Source organism: Grus americana, chromosome Z, assembly GCF_028858705.1.
Source record: "Grus americana isolate bGruAme1 chromosome Z, bGruAme1.mat, whole genome shotgun sequence".
Lineage (NCBI taxonomy): Eukaryota > Metazoa > Chordata > Aves > Gruiformes > Gruidae > Grus > Grus americana.
Genome location: NC_072891.1, coordinates 71,560,491 through 71,580,427, shown reverse-complemented (window position 1 = coordinate 71,580,427; position 19,937 = coordinate 71,560,491). Strand labels below are relative to the sequence as shown.

General features: G+C 42.7%; 1 protein-coding gene across 1 annotated transcript; it reads right to left on the bottom strand.

Moving 5' to 3' along the window:
- Positions 1 to 4,334: 4,334 nt before the first annotated feature.
- SMU1 (SMU1 DNA replication regulator and spliceosomal factor) lies at positions 4,335 to 19,011 on the bottom strand. The gene is made up of 12 exons (XM_054809953.1): positions 18,888 to 19,011; positions 18,382 to 18,592; positions 18,122 to 18,274; positions 17,456 to 17,566; positions 16,420 to 16,548; positions 15,040 to 15,159; positions 14,509 to 14,625; positions 14,189 to 14,316; positions 8,837 to 8,963; positions 7,353 to 7,520; positions 6,917 to 7,069; positions 4,335 to 6,263 (listed from the first exon to the last, which is right to left on the bottom strand). Exons 1-12 carry the CDS (start codon positions 18,911 to 18,913, stop codon positions 6,165 to 6,167), a joined length of 1,542 nt encoding a protein of 513 aa, XP_054665928.1. The 5' UTR covers positions 18,914 to 19,011; the 3' UTR covers positions 4,335 to 6,164.
- Positions 19,012 to 19,937: the final 926 nt, after the last annotated feature.

Genomic DNA, 19,937 nt, shown 5'->3' with positions numbered 1-19,937 from the left:
ACACCATGAGTTTAGCATTCTGCTTTGAAATGAACTGGTGGCTAACATAAAAGCTGTGTCCCAAAAAAATACAATGGCAGCAGTAGAGTAATCCTTCAGCAAACAGCACTAGCAAATGAAGTCATGAGCTGGCAAGGAGGAGCCAGCCCTTAGACCTTCAAGCATGATGCTGAGAACAATACGTGGCCTCTTCCAAGTTTCTTAGTTCTCCCCGATATTCTGGGTATCATACAGCTACACCAAGCAGCAAAACATGCTCTGTGCCACTGCAAAATGAAGTAAGACAATTTTTTCTGTCGTCTTGCTCTATGTGGGGGACAGTTTCCCATTTTGGGAAATGTATGGAATGGACAGCCGTAGAAATTGAGGATAAAGTAGCACAAAATAGCTGCTTCCATAACTACTAGCATAGCAATCAACTTACCATAGCCTCAGTTGATGTTTGCAATTACTTCATGTTTCAGTTTTAACACCAAATTCACATCATCAAGCTTATAGTCTAGTCTATTACAATGATTCTTTCCACTGTGTGCCAGGCATGTAGGGCTTGTTTTTTCCCCAGAAATCTAGCAGCTCCACTATTCCACAGGTTTGCTGTGAAACTGGGAACGCCCACTGCAGACTCATTTAAGAGCCTGCTCTCATTTTTGCTTCTGCCTGTAAGACTTCATGGCCCTAACTGTCCTCTCTTCCCTGTGCTTTGCCTACCTGCTACCCAGCAGCAGCGCAAAAAGTTTGCTCAGCCCAGGGGTGTAAACTGCTTTGAACATGCAGTGTGATACAAGGTCAAGCAAGCAAGTGGCTTGCCCTACTACTTTTTCATCAGCGACTTCATCTGGGAAAGACATGTTCTTGCTTCCATTTGTGATTGATTGGTGCTCAGGGCATTAGTAAGGCACACTGAGAGAAGCAAGGTTTGATTCAAGCCATCCTTTTTCAAAACCACAGATAAAGAAGTGCCAGGTTCCATGTTTTCTTAGGAGATAAGATGAGCACTGTTATAGTGCCCAAAAAATGGGAGACTTCAGCCACCCTGATAACTGCTGGCAGGACAACACAGCAGGACATAATCAGTCCAGGAGGTTTCTGGAGTGCACCAATGAGAACTTCCTGACCCATCTGATAGAGGAGCCAGTGAGGATACAGGTGCTCTGCTGGACCTCATACTCACCAACAAGGGGCTTGTTGGGACTGTGAAGGTCAAAGGCAGCCTTGGCTGCAGTGACCATGAGATGATGAAGTTCAGGATCCTGAGAGCAAGGAGGAAGGTAAAAAGCAAACTCTCAACCCTGGACTTCAGGAGAGCAGACTCTGATCTCTTCAGAGGTCTGCTTGGAAGCCTTCCTGGCATGAAGAAGAGCCCAAGAAAGCTGGTTGATATTCAAGGCTCTCCTCTTCCAGGGTCAAGAGCAGCCCATCCCAGTGAACAAGAAGTCAGGCAAAAATGCCAGGAGGTCTGTGTGGATGAACAAGGGACTCCTGGCCAAACTCAAACACAAAAAGGAAGCATCTGGAGGGTGTAACCAAGGACATGTAAGTTGGGAGGAAGAGAGAGACATTGTCTGAGCATCCAGATGAAATTATAAAAGCTACAGCTCAACTGGAGTTGAAGCTGGTCAGGGATGTCAAAGACAAGATCTTCTATAAGTACATAGTTGGGAAAGGCTAGGGAAAATGTGGGCGCATTGCCGAATGAGATGGGGCACCTGGTTACACGGGACATGGAAAAGGTTGAGGTACTAAATGCCTTCTTTGCCTTAGTCTTACTAGCAGCACTGGCCTTCAGGAATCCAGGTCCCAGAGCCCAGGGGAAAGTCTAGAGCAAGGACGTACCTTTGGTGGAAAAGGATCAGGTCAGGGAAGACTTAAGCAAACTGAACATACATAAGTCCATAGGCCCTGTGGGATGCACCCACAAGAGCTGTGGGACCTTGCAGGTGTCACCACAAGGCCACTCTCAATAATCTTTGATCAATCATGGTGACTGGGGGAAATGCACAAAGACCAGAGGAAAACAAATGTCACTTCTGTTTTCAAGAATTGCAAGAGGATCCAGGGAACCAAAGGTCTATCAGCCTCACCTTGATCCCTGGGAAGGTGATAGAACAGCCAGTCCTGGAAACCATTTCCAGGTGGTGGACACCAAGTTAAACATGAGCCAGCAACATGCCCCTTTTGGAAAGAAGGCTAATAGTATCCAGGTTGCCAGCAGCTTGACAGAGGTGATCCTTCCCCTTTACTCAGCACTGGTGAGGCCACACCTGGAGTACTCTGGTTTTGGGCTCCCCAGTACAAGAGGAACATGGACATACCGGAGAGAGGCCAGCAAAGGGCCATGAAGATGAAGAGACTGGAGCATCTCTCCTATAAGAGAAGGCCAAGAGATGTGGGACTGTTCAGCCTGGAGAAGAGAAAGCTCAATGGGGATCTCATCAATGTCTATACTTACCTGAAGGAAGGGGACATAAAGGACGGAGCCAGGCTCTTGTCAGTGGTGCCCAGTGACAGGACCAGAGGCAATGGGCACAAACTGAAACGCAGGAAGTTCCCTCTGAACATCAGGAAACACTTTTTCACTGTGAAGGTGGCTGAGCACTGGCACAGGTTGCCCAAAGAGATGGTGGAGTCTCCAACCCTTCCACCCTCAGACATCCTGTCATTCTGTGAATAAAACTTGAAGGAACACTTATTTATTGATTTGGCTTACAAAGCTTCTAATTTGGGAAGACAGGAAAGGCTTAACTAGTTGGGAGCAGCACATGCCTGCTGCCAGACAAGCAAAGGCTGTTTCCTGCCCAACAAAACAGGGGCAGTATCAGAAGAATTTGTTAGTACACGGGGAGCAGTTTTATAGGCTAAAGGGCACAAAGAAACTGAAGAGGGCTTCATTACCCCATTTCATACTGCAAGCAACACCTGTTGTGGGGAAAATTGTTATGCTCCCTTCACTTCAGCAGCATCCATCCCGTATCTTGCCCCATAGGTAGCCAAAGAATTCCCACGATTCCTACTCTGCCCCTGAAAATAAAGTGTTTAGCCACCCTTCTCCTTAGTTTTCATCTAAAGCCTGTGCTTTTCCCCCTGACACTCAGACCCACCTTTGCTCAACCTGTCTCTCACAATTCACCATGACCCAGATCGTAGTGTTTATTTACAGCTATCCAGAGAACACACGCTGGAACCCACGTCATCACCAGGAACTGGAGATGGAGTAACCATGCTTAAGGACACCCAGAACCCATGCGGACACCGTGAAGAAAAGCTGAACTTGAAGAGCATTTGTAACTTTTAGCATCACCTTTCCTGTAAATCTCTGCAACGCATTTTCTCTTATCTCGGACTGAACACTGGTGTTACCAAGCTGCCCTGAATCAGAGGCAGGCCCTCTCACCCAAGCTCATGGTTCAAAATCCTCAGCAACATGAAGAAGCACGGATTCATGGGGGCTGGCAGGCACCATGGAGCTTGTCTAGTATCTCAGACCTCACGAGAATTTGGCTGCTTTACAAGATATCCACAAAGGATCTTTTCCTTTTGAGATCAAATCTTCAGTTTTCAGCTGGTCTCTCTAAATCTTACTAGGACTCAAGGGAGGGTTTGGGTTTTCTTTGCGGATGGCAAGCTGGTAGTGGAATTAGAGCACAAATATGGCCCGTATCTACAGGCTCACACATTACTTGGACAAAGTATTAGCCAGAAACATTAAAAAATAAAAAGTTACATCCCCTGCTGGCATGAACCTAAGCTCGCTTCTTTTTTGCTGAGATGCCAGGAGTTCTTCCACATACATTCTGCAAGCACATACAGGCAGCTGATCCCTCCCAACCAAGGCTAAAATTCATTGATCCTCAGTTGAGAAACAGGATGAACCAACCTAGGAGACTTTCACTACGTGGCCTTCTCCCCACAAAACATTTTGCACTCTGCTATGCATGACAGAACTCAGCAGCTCCAATCAAAATAATTCTAGAATAAAGCAAGGCCTGCAGCTGAACAGTGCTTTCTTTAATATTAGTTAAAACACTAGATGTTGTCTTGTTCAAGTCTTACATGAAGGTAAGTGGCATAACACCTGGCTGATTCAGAGAGAAAATGTCTTCCTAGATTACAATAAAAAAAATTAGCATTTACATAAAAAAAAAAATCAACATTTTCAAGATTATCATTGTACTTTTCTGCCAACTGCCAGCTATTTTACAAATTACAGCTACAGCCCAGAACGTAAGTTTTACCATTGTCCTTTCATAAGTATTAGTACATTTCACTTTTTTGTCTGGAGAACTTGATGCAATAAACTCTGAAACTCTTAAATAAAAAGGACAAGAAACACCAGATTTTCTCACGTTTTTAAGCTAGAGAATGTATTTCAATCTTTAAACATTCAGGATTCTGACAGCTTTATTTGCTACAACCATTTTTCTTTTACAGAACAATGTCAGATACAGTTTACATTGATTGTGTAATCTGAAGGCAAAATGAACCACAAGTTAGATAATAAAAATATTTTGTCAAGATCTTCTCCTGTATCAAAAGTACTAATTGCCACTGTCAAATGTTTCTTATGCACCGGTGTCTTTTCAAGCAGGAAAAATAATCACTTTTCGCTATCTAAAAAATAACTTTGCCATACCTAAGGAAGTAAAAAACAACTTAGGAATTAAAACATTACAGTTAAACATAGAACTAAACACTATGAACAAGCAATGCTATGTCAGAAGTTAAGCTAAAGTTTCTGTGTTTCCTTAGACCAATATGAACATAGACCCAATCAAGCACACCGGTCAGTGCTGCAGGAGGTCAGCCACCAGCTGACAAGCAATACTTGCATTAGGATCAAGCCCTTCAGCTGGAAAAAATTGTCATGTTACTTAAATTGGAATCAATTTATTAAATCAAAGAAGTTATTACTGTTTGAAAGATTACAGTGGTAGGAAAGCATTCTACAAGAGATGAAGACAGCAAACAGTATGGTGGATCCAAATCTACACATTTGTCTCATTATTACAGAAAAAACCTCATTTTTCGCTGCATCCTAGAAAAAACAATGTTCAGGCTTTAGAAGATTCTGGTGTACATTCACAACAGCGTGCATTCATCAGGATCTCAAACAGAATTATCATCTGCTTCAAACGGAAGAGCCTGAAAGCTTCTTTTTATCATAGAGTGCTACATAAGTATCACCTTAACTAGATCTACAGGTATATGAATTTTTAAAAAAATCTTACAAATAATTACTTAAAGCTTAAGTATGCCATGCCCTGTCGGGAAAATAGGAAGCTAAACTGAATAAACTGGAAAAAAAAACCAACTGCAGCATGCCCTGCATCATAGCACGAGGTACTCAACCTATGTAAACTGGCTTTTGCATGTTGTAAAACATTGATCCTTTGAGGCCTGATTCAGTTAAAAACTGGTCTGAAGACATTATGCACTTATAGGAAGAGGTCCCGTGTAATAATTCCTTTTAGGCTGGAAGTAAAACAAAGGAAGAAAAAAAATCTCTCCAAAAAACCAATATAACACAAAACCAAACCATCCCAAAAACCAACTCTCTCTCACTGCCACATTCGGCAGTTTATAACAGGAAGTGCTGGGAGGTGGGGAAGAATAGTTTCATTCTGAGGAAGCTGTGTGACATTACTTAATACATATAACTGGGAAATTACAGTAAAAACTGTAAACAGAAAAAAAAGCCCACTGGACTAGAAAAGCCTCTGCCTTCAAGCTGAGGGCAGACAAGCCTCATCTACATTCCAGGAAAACTGTGCTTTTGTTTCAGGAATGGAGACAACTTTCCTATTCCACGTAATTCACTCAAAAAAAGCATTTTACTGTATTCTAGGAAGTCAGTAACCACTTGTGTGTATAGTTCCTAGCTCGTTTAACTTTTATAAACACTGTAGGAAGAGTATAGACTTCAGGAGACAGAAAAAACACTCTCACTGAAGTTGCTTCGGCTATTCTGGTAAAAATAAAAATATCTGATGCTATATTTAAGCATCAATCTACCTAACTTTAAACCAAGAAGTAAAAATGTAATTCTCTGGAAAACTGAACTGAAAATTGAGCAAATAGCACACTCTGTGCATTTAGATCTTGTTAAAGCACAAACACCAATAACCTGCAACTAACAGGCATGCTTTGTAATTCATTGTCAAATCAAATTATGGCTTCCAGAGCTTGAGGAGGCCATCTTCACTGTAAGTGGAAATCAGGTTCTGGTGTGGGTGATGAGCAATGCCAATGACATCTTTTTCATGAACCTAGACAATAAGCAGAAAGATGCATCAGGAGATTCTTCCTTTAGCAGATTCAAGCCAAATATTCTCTTCAAACAAGAACTAGAGGAAAGCTAGACTGAGGTTCAACATGCTTTGTGCATGCAGCAAAAGCAGAGGAACATATGCCCCAGTATTAAGCTCCAGCACAAACAATTTTTGTGACATAGCAGTTACTATTTCTTGGGGGAGGGAAGGTTTACATCCACTGAAATCCACAACATCTAAGTGTTCCCCACTAAACATCAACATTCAAGCTGAAATCCCTCTTTAGTTTAATTAAAGGCAAATTTAAGCCTGACAGCTTTAAATCTGACAGCTTGGTCAGATTCTCCATCAGCTGGAGCCCAGGTCAAGACATGTTCTAATCAAGTAAGTTTGAACCAATTCACTCTTGGCTTGAGTGGGTAAACATTTTCGTAACATTTAAAATTAAAATGGCTCTAAAAAGGCCTAAAGACATTCTACAGCCAAGTATTCCAGAATGCATTTGTTACTAATCACAGCTACTAGAGGTGAAAGATTCCTTGGTATGAGACTTCTCCTTACAGATCTCTCCTTGTGGACTTCATGAATAATGAACATTTACATCATCCTTGTGTTTACAACTCTGCAAAAGCCCAAAGCTAAGAACTTACAGTCAGAGTTCTCTCCAGCTTGCCGGTCACTGTGCTAAAGCAATAGAGCACAAAATCTTCACCAACACAGTAGATCCATTCACCACGAGGTGATAGTGCACAGCAGACAAAGTCACCACCTTCTCTCTTACCAGAGCTAAAACTTCTTACAATCTGTAAAGATATCCCCCCAAAAAATATATGGCATGATTAAATTGCAGTACATCATTACTATATTCAGGGCAAAAATATTTAAGCAGTACTAGGTTTGTTTAGAATACAGCTGCAATCGCTTTCTGCAAGTCCAGCTGTTCCATAACCTGGGTACAGAGTAGTTTGTCATGAAAGTGAACTGGAGAAATCAGGTTTAACCCAAGGCTAGGTTATTAACTAGGTTTTTGGCATTCTTAAAATGACTGAAAGAGAGACTTGAAAAGACACCAGTAAGATCACATACCTGTCCTTGCATATTCATAATGACGACTGTATTTGATCTGTTGCAAACAACAAAGTGTTCTGGGTTTTTAGGCAGCAGAATTACACCATTCACAGTAATGTCTGTCCCAGCAGTGCTGCCAAGAGATTTGAAGGTGTTTGAGCACTCCGTTGTCTTCACATTCCAAACCTAGTACAAAAAATAAATGTAAAACCAATTAGCTTTAAGAAAATAAACAAAAATGAGCTGATTAATGATAAAAGATTCAGAATTTTTAAAGACTGCTGAAGGGAAATATGAATTCCAGAAGCTGTAGTTTAAAGCAGATTTTAAAAAAATAAATAATCACATCTATTTTGAAGCGTGGACACCACAAACAATTTCACTACAACTGAACTGAAAGTGAATTTCTATTATCCAAATTTGGCCTGCCTTTCATTAAGCATATTCCCTGAGGGGTGAGTCCAGCCTTGCTTTCTGGTTTTAGCTGGCTTCATAGCCCAGTGAATATATGTGCAGCCTCTGCACATGCAATTTGCCTTACACAAGACAGACATGAAAATCGCTGAAAAAGCAAAGCCTCACTGATATTGCTGGGAGAGACATCCCAGCTTAGAGCTGCTTCAGGCTCAACAGCAGGCTGTTCTATCTGTTTAGAAACAGGAAATGGAACTGTTTGTTTAATTTTTAAAATAAAATGTAACTCACCATCGGTGGAATATTTTTGCTGTTTACATACTAGTAAAATTAACATTAAAGATACCACCTTCTTATGCTATTCCCATGACTGGGACAGTTTAGCAAAGAGTGGAAGTTTGAAGTAACACCCCATTAAATATGAGCAAAATGTATTACACTCTCCTAGGCCACATCTATAAACCAAACCTGCTTACCCAACCCCCATGCACTGCATCGATGCCGTATTTAATGCAGCTGTTTCTATATTCATTTCTTTCTTTATTATTAGTCAGTAATGCCCTGTACACAACAATGCTTTACTCCTCTTTACTACTACACACTGAGTAGTTCCACTCTTTGCTGAGACTAGAAGCCAAACTTATCACTTCTACAATCAGTTTCATTAATGCTAGATAACCTAGCTGACACAGCAAGGGACTCCTAAGCACCAAGAAATAAACAGGTGTCCAACACAGTAAGCAAGAAAATGCCATTATTTCAAACAAGGGAATCCCCACATTCTAGGACAAGAGGTGTCACAGTCAATTCTATTTCTAGAATAAAGCAGGAACATGCAGGTAAGTAATGCATTTATGTCCTCCTTTCATAAATACAGAAGCAGAAACAGGCTCCACAGCAGCCTGTAAGCAGAGCATGAAACTTCATCACTTCTCATTTGCACCAATCTACAGCAAAGGTCACAAGCAGAAAAACTTATTGCAGATAACTTCAAGCCCTTGTCCAGTGACTGCAGCAGTTATAACAAATCAGCTACAACATGCAAAGAGTCTGAATGTATTATTTACTAAAAGTAAATGCTATCTTACCTTTACTGTGCCATCAGAGGATGCACTGATAATATAGTGGCCGTCCTGGGTAAAAGTAGCTTCATTAACGAAGGAAGAATGACCACGGAATTCCTTTAAAGTTTTCCCAGATTTCAAACCATGAATCCTGTCACACAACAGAGGTCACAACTGAGTGAGCAACCGAGGTAGTGTGAACCACCCCTCTGGCTTCACCGTATTTTAAATGAGATACCTTTCATAGGCAACAACAAAAAGTGCTAAAAATCCGCAAGCCAGAAGTCTTTATCACAAGCCTCTTTCAGCAAAGACATTATGTGTTCCTGATAAAAGCTTAGGGAAATACCATCAATCTTCAGCCTAAAGGACCTGTATATAATACACACTGTACATATTAGAAGACAGGACTATGAAAGAGGAAACTATGGAGCTAACAAAACAAAAAATACAGAGTTAAGTTCGGAAGATTCCTCAACTTTAAGCAAGGTCAGCTTGCTCAGGGCCCTGACCAAGGCCTTGTTCAGTTGAGTTAAAAATTCTTTCCTTAAACCCAGCCAGAATTTTTCTCTTTTGCAAGCTGTTGCCATTGCCTCTTACTGTGCAACTCTGCAAAGAGTTTGCTCAGTCATCTAAGAGGAAATTATATTGCTAATCTGTATCAGCCTTAAATTGTAGTACCTACAGAAATATGGTTTTCCAGCAGAAGTCTGAAGCCTTGAGAATTAAAGTCCTTATTCCATTTGAAGCTTGCTGTCCTTGATTCAACATCCAATCTTACATAATTTCAATTAAAACGCGTAGGCTGTAGTTCATATATATATATTAGGATTTAATCAGATTAACATCTCTCATGAAGATGTCTTGTAATGCCTGTTCACTGTGCAGTTGCCTCCAGATTCACACGTTTCTTCATTTTCATCTAAAGCAGTACCATTGGTACCACTGGGTTTTACAGTACAGGCAAGAGCCTAAAGCTATTAAATGTATTACATAATCCCATTCAATTAAACATAAAACGTATACAGCCATCAAGCACTGGATCAATCTGATTCACAATGTAAGACCCATATCCTGCAACTCAATTTTGAAAAAGACAGATAAGGAAGTTTGAAACCTTGACAAACTTGACAGATGGACTGAGAGAAACCTCATGGTGTTGAGAACAGATTGTTGCAGAACCACCTCAGGCATCAGAATCTCCTGGGGGCTGACCAGCTGCAGAGGAGGTCTGCAGCAAAGGACCTGCCAGGCCTTAGGGAAAACAAAGTGAATGCCCAAAGTGAGCATTGAGGAAACCCAGCCACACACCAGATGTGTTAGGAGAGCCACAGTCTGCAGATCAAGGTTTCCCCCTACTTGGCAGAGGTGTAGCTACCTCTGGAGGACCGTGTCCAGTTTTGGCCCCCCAGTAAGGGGCCACAAAGATGGCCAGAGGGCTAGACCACACAGATGTGTAAGAAAAGGCTGAGGGCTGGGTGTGTTCAGCCCAGAGAAGTGAAAGTTCAGGAGCATCTAATTGCTGTCTTCCTTGTAGACAAAAAACTTAAATTAAGTAAGTCAGAATAACCCCAAAGAAGAAAAGTAACTGTTAACTAGACAAAACTGATCTAAGTTGCTTTCAAGTGCAGCAAAGGGTCTGCATAGCAACAGCAGAGCTTTGTTGCAAACCAAATCTACCCAGCAGTGAGCAAATCCCCCTCTGTAACAAGACACCAAATAGGTGCAGGATCACAATTACTGCACTACACAAATGCTAAGCAACACTTTCCAGATGCTAAGAGCTGCAGGAACAAGGGTTTGATCAGGTTGCTGCCCATCTGGTAACTTAAGAGTAGAACAGAGTCTGAGTATTTTTGTGACTATTTGCTAGTATTAAAAGTTACAACTAACTTTCATTCTTGCTTTTATCCACCCTGGAATGATTCTTAAAAAAAAAAGATACACATAAATCATTACTGAACACCTGAAAAATTTTAACTATTCAGTTAACATCACTACCTAACAAGTTTTTACAGAATAAATAGAATCGGATTCTTCTCAGAGGTGCACAGCTAAAGGACAAGAGGCAAAGGGCACAAGTTACAAAGGAAAAAAACTAAAACCAAAACGTCTTTCCTTATGTCCAAACAGGATTTTCTCCAAGAGGGCTGTACACCCCTAGGACAGAGGCCAAGAGAAGCAGTGGGGTCTCCACCCCTGGAGATTTTGAGAACTCAGCCGGACAAGGCCCTGAGCAACTGGTCCTAACTGAAAGGAGAAGCATATTGGACTAGAGACCAGTAGAGGTACCTTCTAAATTAAACCATTTTGTAATTTATGCCTAGCCTGCCATATGCAGGTTGCACAGATGCTTGAGCTTTCTTAGAGCACAGATGCAAGCCTAACCACCTTTGCACCTGTCCCACAACAATCCATTGCTTTATCATGTTACTTAACAGATTATCTGCACACCAGGTAAGCCGCAGTAACCGTATATGTGTAAGTCTTAGCACATGGAAAGTGTTAGGTAATGCCAAGTTTGTTCAGTTTAGCCCAACCATATTACGGCTTGGATTTTCTGCAGATAAGACCTCAAATCCAACCGCTGTAACCGAGCTGACAGACTTGCTGAACTACACTAACTGCACACCAAAGCAACTCTGGCATTTCAGAAAGACTGAATTCCCATTCCTGGGTTCCCAATATCTCAGCTTGTGGGCCTTCAACATAATGAGCAGTCTTACTGCCCAAAAGGAATGCCACAGACAATGGGAAATTGAACTATACAGCTTGGTTAAAAAAACCCACAGCTCATATCCCAACATAGTGCTGGTGCTACATAGCAAGGTATATCGAGTTTGCATGGCAAGGTTTTGGTAGTGGCGGGGCTACAGGGGTGGCTTCTGCGAGAAACTGCTAGAAGCTTCCCCTATGTCCTGCAGAGCCAATGCCACCACTGGCCAAGGCCGAGCCCATCAGCAACAGTCGTAGCACCTCTGTGATAAAACAGTTAAGAAAAGAAAAAAAAAAAAAGAAAAAAATCTAGGACCATCTGCAGCCAGAGAGAGGCATCAGAATACATGAGAACAGCCTTGCAGACACCAAGGTCAGTGAAGGAGGGGGAGGAGGTGCTTCAGGTGCCAGAGCAGAGATTCCCTTGCAGCCTGTGGAGGTCCATGGTGGAGCAGATATCCACCTGCAGCCCATGGAGGACCCCACACTCGAGCAGGCAGAGACACCTGAAGGAGGATGTGACCCTGTGGGAAGCCCACACTGGAGCAGGGGCAGAGTGTGAGGAGTCCTCCTCCTGAGGAGGAAGGAGCGGCAGAGACAACATGTGATGAACTGGCCACAACCCCCATTCCACGTCCCCCTGTGCTGCTGGGGGGGGTGGGGGAGGAGAAAAATCAAGAGTGAAGTTGAGCCCAGGAAGAAGGGAGGGGTGGGGGGAGGTGTTTTAAGGTTTGGATTTACTTCTCATTACTCTGTTTTGCTTGGTAATAAATTTGATTAATTTTTCTAAGTTGAGTCTGTTTTGCCCATGACAGTAATTGGTGAAAAATCTCCCCCTGTCCTTATCTCAACCCAGGAGCCTTTCGTTATATTTTCTCTCCCTTGTCCAGCTGAGGAGGGCAGTGACAGAGCGGCTTTGGGGGGCACCTGGCCTCCAGCCAGGGTCAACCCACCACACAAATGATGGTTTACATGACAAATGGAAAGAATTCCCATGCCCAAAGGCAGAACTGCAGAGACAGCCTGGAGAAACAGGAATTATCTTTTGGGAGTGAAGAGAAAAATGATCCTGTCTCTGTGGCTGTTTTTCATCTCTGAAAGAAGTTTTTTTTCCTCTTACCAGCATAAATGTACAAACCAACTGGCCAATTTTTCTCTAACAGAGATTCTAAAACAGTGGTACATGTCAGAGAATCAGAGTAACTTGGGCTGCAAGAGACCTCAGAAGATCTCTATTCCACTGCTCTCCTCAAAGCAACATCAACTTCCAAGTCATTCATGGTCTTGTTCAATTTAGCTTTGAAAGTCTTCAAGGGTTGAGATCCCGCCCCACCCTGACCCAACTCTCTCAGCATTGCCCAAGCACTGCTTCTTTCTCAAGGGAAAACAATAAAAAATCCTTATATACAATCAGAATTTTGCTTCCTGCAGGCTGTCCCTTGTAGGAACTCTGAACTTGAGAAGTCTTATCTATGACTACCTCTGGATGAGGCAACTAGGTCCCTTCTCAGCCTTCTTTTTCCAGGCCTGGCTCTCTCAGCCATGTACACCACATACATCTGAAGAGATACTCAGATCAAAAGCCAGCACCACAAACCACAGGAAAGGCTGTACTGCCATTTCCAGATACAAATTGCAACTCCTGTTCTTGAAGCTCTCAGGGTCCATCAGCCTGGCTGTCTTCCAGGGTTGGATCTCTAGTATTCCCTGTCAGACTCCTGGGAAGAACAGATGCCCAGAAAACACTTTCTTTGGGTCCTTCTTCCTCTTGTTCCCACTCTAAAGGGAGTTATCTGGATCCAGGAGAGATAAGAGGGTTGGATCTGGGGGCTGGATTACATTCAGGGTGTGAGCTGGGACAAGAGACCTTTTATGATAAGGGCTAACAATGCATGAATTAGACAGGGAGAAGCAACACAATGCAAAGTGATTGTCCTTGAACTGCAGGGATGCATCTTATCTCTTCTCACCCATATGTGACTCACAGGGACACAAAGACCCTTATTCAAGGCCACAGCAGAGCCATGAGTACTGCTAATTGAGATTCCCAAGCACTTTTGGAAATTTTGCTCTATTCAGCAGCTACCAGAAGGAAGCAGAGAATATGCACCCAAATACTTCAAGCTGCTCTGAGAGGACTTCTTTAGATAGTAGGAAAAAAAGAGCCCATGATACTGCTTCAAAAGGAAAATAAACCAGATGGAACAAACTACTGCCATGTCATCTATTAAAGACAGCAAGTATGATTCGGCTGTTTAGGCTGTTTCAAAAAGATGTCATTATCCTATGATCCTCAGATCTTTTCTACCCTAAGATTATTATTTAAAAAATGTTATTTTTGAAGGTTGACACAACTGTTTCTTAAGCTAGGACTCTCCCAGAAAGAAAACACACAAGGTCAATGTAAACAACAATAGAGCAGAAGTTGTTCTTGGCCCCTAGCCCTGAAATAATGCAAGTTAAGCAAGGTGAAAGGTCAAAGTTTCAAACTGTTCCTCTCCAACTCTCAGCAGTCATGCTCTCCTATTAGTATTAAAACTCAATGCAAAAGGATCAAATCCCAATTCAAATTAATCTATAATCAAAAGTTTAAGTGCTTAATGTGAAAATTCTGTTTTCTTCTCTCCTGCAATGTAGCTCACACATTCCCAGTTTACTTACCTGATTGTCTGATCAAAAGAAGCACTAAGAATTTGGCTGCTGTCTTTAGAGAAACTGAGGCATGTAACACCTTTACTGTGTGCTCGTTCAAATCTTCTCAGACACTGACCACTCTGGATTTTCCACACCTAGACAGGAAACAGCAAATGAAATAGAGGTGTCTACTTTGTTAGAGATCACAGAAGCTTAAACATCAGAGCCAATACCTATGCATCACTAAACTTCATTTGCTTTTACATGGAATTTCAACATTACTGCAATTACAAGTGAATCTTTCTGGTCACCACCTCTACCAACACACCATACAAAAAGATTTGTACCTTGATCTTTCCATCTTGTGCTCCAGTTGCCAGCATTTCTGTATCTCTGCTGAAGCACATGCACAGCACTGCATCATCCATCATCATAAAATTATCTTGTGCCTGGTACTTCAGATCCTAAATGAAAGAAGAATAGCCACCAGTCAAAACAGTGAATTCAATGAAATATATTTTAAGGCAAAGTGCAAAAGGGCCAGAAGTTTTAACTTCAGTTATATTTTATAACCTATCATCAAACAGACCCCACAGCTTTATACAACAGGGAAGTGCTACTGTCACTATTTTAGAAGCAACAACAATGATCCAGAAAGGTGGAAAAAAAAAAAAAGTTATTGCAGAAAGAAGTCCATGACAAACCAGACAATTAAACCCATGTAAAGATTCCAGACTGATATCTGAATCACCCAAGCAGACATCCTGTTCAGATTCACAGTCCCCGAGAAATGAAAACAAACATCAAGTATAATCTCAAAGAATAAAACCAGGTGCTCTGGTGAATGAACTATCCATGTGAAATAAGGTGCAATTTACCTTCCTAATCTTCCCAGTAGTAAAGTTCCATACTTCAATGAAACCATCAACAGAGCCAGTAACCAGATACTGTCCGTCTGGGGAAAACCGAGCACACTCCACGTGCGACTTCTGCCCAAACTGTTTTAAAGGAGAATACAAATTAAGCTTAATAAGCAATTTAAGAGAAGCAACTCATTAAAACAAAACTGTAGTCTCATTTTGGTGGCAAAAATACAGTATTTTCTAGAGGTATGCATTCACAAATTTAATGTTAAGGTACAAAAACCTCTGTCAATACCTACATATTAGCACTTCAAACAAAAACCTCTCTCCTTTTAATACAATAATATCTGTAAAACTTGTATCAAGTCCATGCTTACAGCAGCAGTTGGGTTCGTTGTCTTCATATTTTTGTTTTTGCGGTGAATTGTGTATGTCAACAAACACCTTTCCTGGACCCAACATATATCCCTAGCAGACTTCAGAAATTTCTAAAGTAGTACAACTTGCTTCACTCGGAATGATGTTTCTCCAGTGAAATTCTCATGGAGAATGTTTGGTATTTTTTATGTACAATTTTTAAATTTTAGATTTTTAAATACAAGTGACCATGACAAGTGGGTATAGGAAAAAAGTTTTCACTAATCGATACAAAAATCCAACATCAGTACTGGTAAACAAAACAAGTTCTAATACAGCATTTCACCAAGCTGCTATTGAACACAACAAATTGATTTCACAAGTTCCAACTCATGACTTCTGAAAAACATTTTTTTTCCGTTCATTATGAGAACTAGGAGAGCTACTACAGTGAACTAACACTTCTCACTGTACAGAACTGCTTGGTGAAGTTGAAAAGCCTTCACAGGAAGAAACTGTCTATTCCATATTGTGAGTGTTGCAGGGCAACTACGCCATTACAGCACAGTTTTCTGTCTCTTTTGTCATCTATATGATAAAATCCTTAAAAAGGAGATACTGATAGTATTAGTAGACCTGGTAAGTAACAGTTCATGATCAAAATTTCAGTGATTCACAGAAGCTAATATGCACACACAGAAGTTTAAGACATGAGTATTTCCTTGCACAAATAAAGGGGACTAAGCAAACCACTTTTGAAAGTTGAATGATTCTGAACTGTGAAGTCCAAGAAACAATTAATACATTTATCATATTCACAAATACCATGAGCACCCAATCATGATAAGGGACTTAATTTCAGACTCTCATGAAAAGTCTCCAGATGAGATAAAGCATGGAGAACTTTAAAAAAAAAATCAGAGAGAGAGAGCAATGACTTAAAACGAGAACAGAAGAATTCAGGTGGTTTATCTCCCAACAGAAAGCACAGGAAGGAATGAGCAGCAGTAACGCACATAAAAGCAAATACAATGTCACCTTAATATGTCTGCTCAGCTGTGTGGGGAACTTTTCTTCTTCTACGTCTTTCACGGCTGCTTTGCCTCTGAACAAGTCAATTGTCATACCAGGAGGAAGCAGGCCCTGATGCTGCTGCCATTTCAGTGCCTTTTGAAGAGTTGAAAGCCATACCATTAGATATCAATTAACACATGTCTTCCTCATCAAAACTTGCTTCTAATTAAGAAAATACAGCAATAGTTTCTTGGACCCTTATAAATTGTACACCTGTAGAGTTTGAGACAAATACACTGCAAACAATTACTTGAAACAAAACTTAGCAGATAATGCTTCCTAACTCGTGACCACAAGCAGAATAGAACATTATCCCCAAATGTTTTTTGCAGTGAGAATGACTCAGGCCCACCCTTCTCATTCTATCCTCAGTACACGGCATACAGTATGTACGCAGTGTGAGTTCAATCTTGTGTTAATTTAACTTACCCAACCTGTTGTCTATTTGCCTAGAACTGCATACATTAAAATTGACACATAAACCTTCTTGGAAGGCACAAGTGAACCTCATTCAAAAGACAGAATCTTATACAACCCCTTCAGCAGAGAGCTGCCTTCAGTCACGTGACCCACCTGTTATGCCAAGATAATTTAACTGGCATACTTACAAACTTAAAAAGGAAGATGTAAGCCATAAAAAGCAAAATACATGAAATGCTGTCTGCATAGAGTATCAATTAATACATTCTGAGAATAAAAGAAAGAGTTGTAAGTACAACAGAAACAGTGTGTGTTAGTATGTACTTTGAAAATAATCTGCTCTATGCACTGAGTATTTGTTCTATGGGAAGAAATCTACTGCTGCAGCACTGACTTTTCCTACAACTGCTAAATGCTTGCCACATAGAGAAGATGTAATTTTTAACTATACCACATGTAAATGTGCAATATTTAAGCTTCACTTTTACACAGTTGGAAAATCAACTACATTATTGTTAGTTTTATGCAGCCAAGACCTACAGAAACTGACACAGCTACTAAAATATTTTTCAAGAATTACCTGCCCTAATAGCGCCATAAGACGAGATGGAGGAACGACACTGACTTCTCCAGCTAAAGCTTGTGCAATAGCAGCTCTCCGCTTCTCTTTGCTGCTTCCATCTGGGTATGCCTAGAGAAAAGTTAATTTTATGAGTGATTCTTCTAAACTATTTTCCATACAAACTTTCATTGCTCTGAATTGAAGCCCTTCCACATTAATCTTCTATTAGGCCTTCAAAACAGCCCTTCTCCTTAAACACCAACCCTTGCAACCAACATTTGGGATATGCTTTCGCTAAAAATGTCAGATTGACATAATCAGTCAGAAACTATTCCTTGTTATTATACAACAACAATTTTATTTACAAAATGCACATTTTCTTCTCCATATATAAGAAAGAAAAAGCAAGGCACAGATGTCATCCTGTGCCAGGATACGGGTATAAATCTCCAAACTCCCACCTGCAGTATACTTCAAAACCACTGCTCTGCTGCCTTGTGATCAAGTGTTACACAGCATTTCCCAAACACTTCACAAAACATGTAAAATCATCAAACTGGGGAGCTGCATGGCCTCACTCCCACAATGGAAAAGAACAGATGCCGTACGCTGCTAGCAATTTGGACTGATGCTAGGAGTAAAGCAAAACAGCATTGTGCAGTCTCTAAAAAAAGCGTAACATACCTCACGAGGATCAAAGTAAGATCTGGCCAGAAGGTTTTCAAGGTGGATGTAACGCTCTGGCTGAGTTTGCTTTAACATGATCATAGGATCTGTTTGTCTCAGAAGAGACCTGGCAGCACCTAGTTCCCGGAGCTCAATCAACTCCAGCACCACCTGCATCAAGAGACAAACGTATGCATCAGCAAAAGGTAAGTGGAAAACTCTAGAGAGGGGATTCCACCCAGACCAGAAAAGGCTGCGCGCAGCCTGCACTCACTCACCTGCTCATAGAGATCAATAAGGGTCTTGTCGGGCAGCTTCAGCGACTGTATAGCTTGCAGCACTGTGTCCCAATGCCCGCTGTTGATGTCAGCCACAAAGCTCTCTATACTGTCCACAGTGTTGAGGGACACAGTAGTTTCCTCCTGAAGGGTGGCGAGGGCTCGGTGGAGGCTGTTCTCCTTCAAGTATTGCATGATCAGCCGGATTACGCTGCAAGGGAAGCGCGCAGTCACGGCACCAGCCCCACGGGCTACCCCTCCCCGCGGACCCCTTCCCCAGCCGCCGCAGCCCTCTCCCACCCGGGTGCCCAGCCGTGACGAGACGGGCATGCCCCCGCGATCGCCCTCGTGTCCCCCGATCACCTCAGGGACAGCCCCTCCCCCACGGCCACGCCGCCCCTCAACAGCTCCCGCGTCGGCCCGGCTTCACCGTCCTCTCCCGGCACCACCCTGCCGCCGGAATCGGCAGCGGCCCCGCCACCCCTCCCCGCCGCCCCCACACGCACTCGGAGGACTCGATTTCGATCGACATCTTGACCCGCCGTCACAACTCACGAAAGGCCCTCCGCAACCTCCACCACGACTTCCGGCCTCGCGCTCCACCCCTTCCGGTCCGCGCCACGGCGCGCGGGACCGCCCCTCTCACCCGACCCGGGACTCCCATCACGTAGCGGAGGGGGCGGGGAGCGGGCGACAGGCATGCGCGCCGGGACAACCCCGCGCCACGCCGGGGTTACTGCGCCCCCTGGTGGCGGCGGACCGTCACTGCGGCGGAGTGCTGCGGGCCGTGAGGGCGCCCGGTGCCACCAGGCCCGAAGTGGGGCCTGGCTGGTGCCCTCGAGGTGGGGGGCCCGGGGCCCGGGGCCCGTCCTCGGCAGTTACAGGAGACGCAGCAGCGTCCCTGTCCTCGTCATTACTCGTCAGGTAGGTAAGTTGGAAAGTGTATTGGGCTTAAGGCCTGTGATGAGGCACAAGCCAAACTCAGGCTTCGTGGAAGTGGAACTACTGATGAGCAGAGTACAGCACTGATGTGGCCAGGAATGCTGAGAGAGAGCACGTGAGAAAAAAAAAAAGGTTGGGACCGATGTTCTTCCAGGAGTGGCTATCAGTTCTGGGAACTGAATGGGTTTGGTTTTTTCCCTGTCCCTCAAAACAGCAGCACTTGAGACAGAACTGCCATTTCAGTGGCACAGCAAGTGTGACATCAAGGCAAGAGCACTAATATAAATCAGCCTGCATAGTTACTCTGCAAGTTGACTTTTCAGTGTTGTCTTAGAAGTCTGATCTGTGCCTTCAGCGTAAGCCTTGTTTGAGCGTTCCACACTTTGAATACAGAACTCAGGTTTTCCAGTTGGTTTCCCACAGACCTGCAGTCCACCCACTGTCCTTCACTCATCAGGATTCCAGAAGATTTCCTGCAGTGACACAGACATGTCAGAGTGTGGGTCAGGCTTGGCACAAATGTGGAACAGCTCCTTGCCACCTGCTTCTTTGCACATGCAGGTGTGCATATGCAAAACAGGGATCTTGCTGTTTGCAAGCCTTAAGCCAGTGTG

Excerpts from the sequence above, each read along its gene's own strand:
- SMU1 (XM_054809953.1), bottom strand. The coding sequence starts at position 18,913 with ATGTCGATCGAAATCGAGTCCTCCGA. Across the intron at positions 18,593-18,887 it reads ATCGAAATCGAGTCCTCCGA|CGTAATCCGGCTGATCATGC; the intron begins GTGCGTGTGGGG and ends CTTCCCTTGCAG. Across the intron at positions 16,549-17,455 it reads TTATGGCGCTATTAGGGCAG|GCACTGAAATGGCAGCAGCA; the intron begins GTAATTCTTGAA and ends ACTCTTCAAAAG.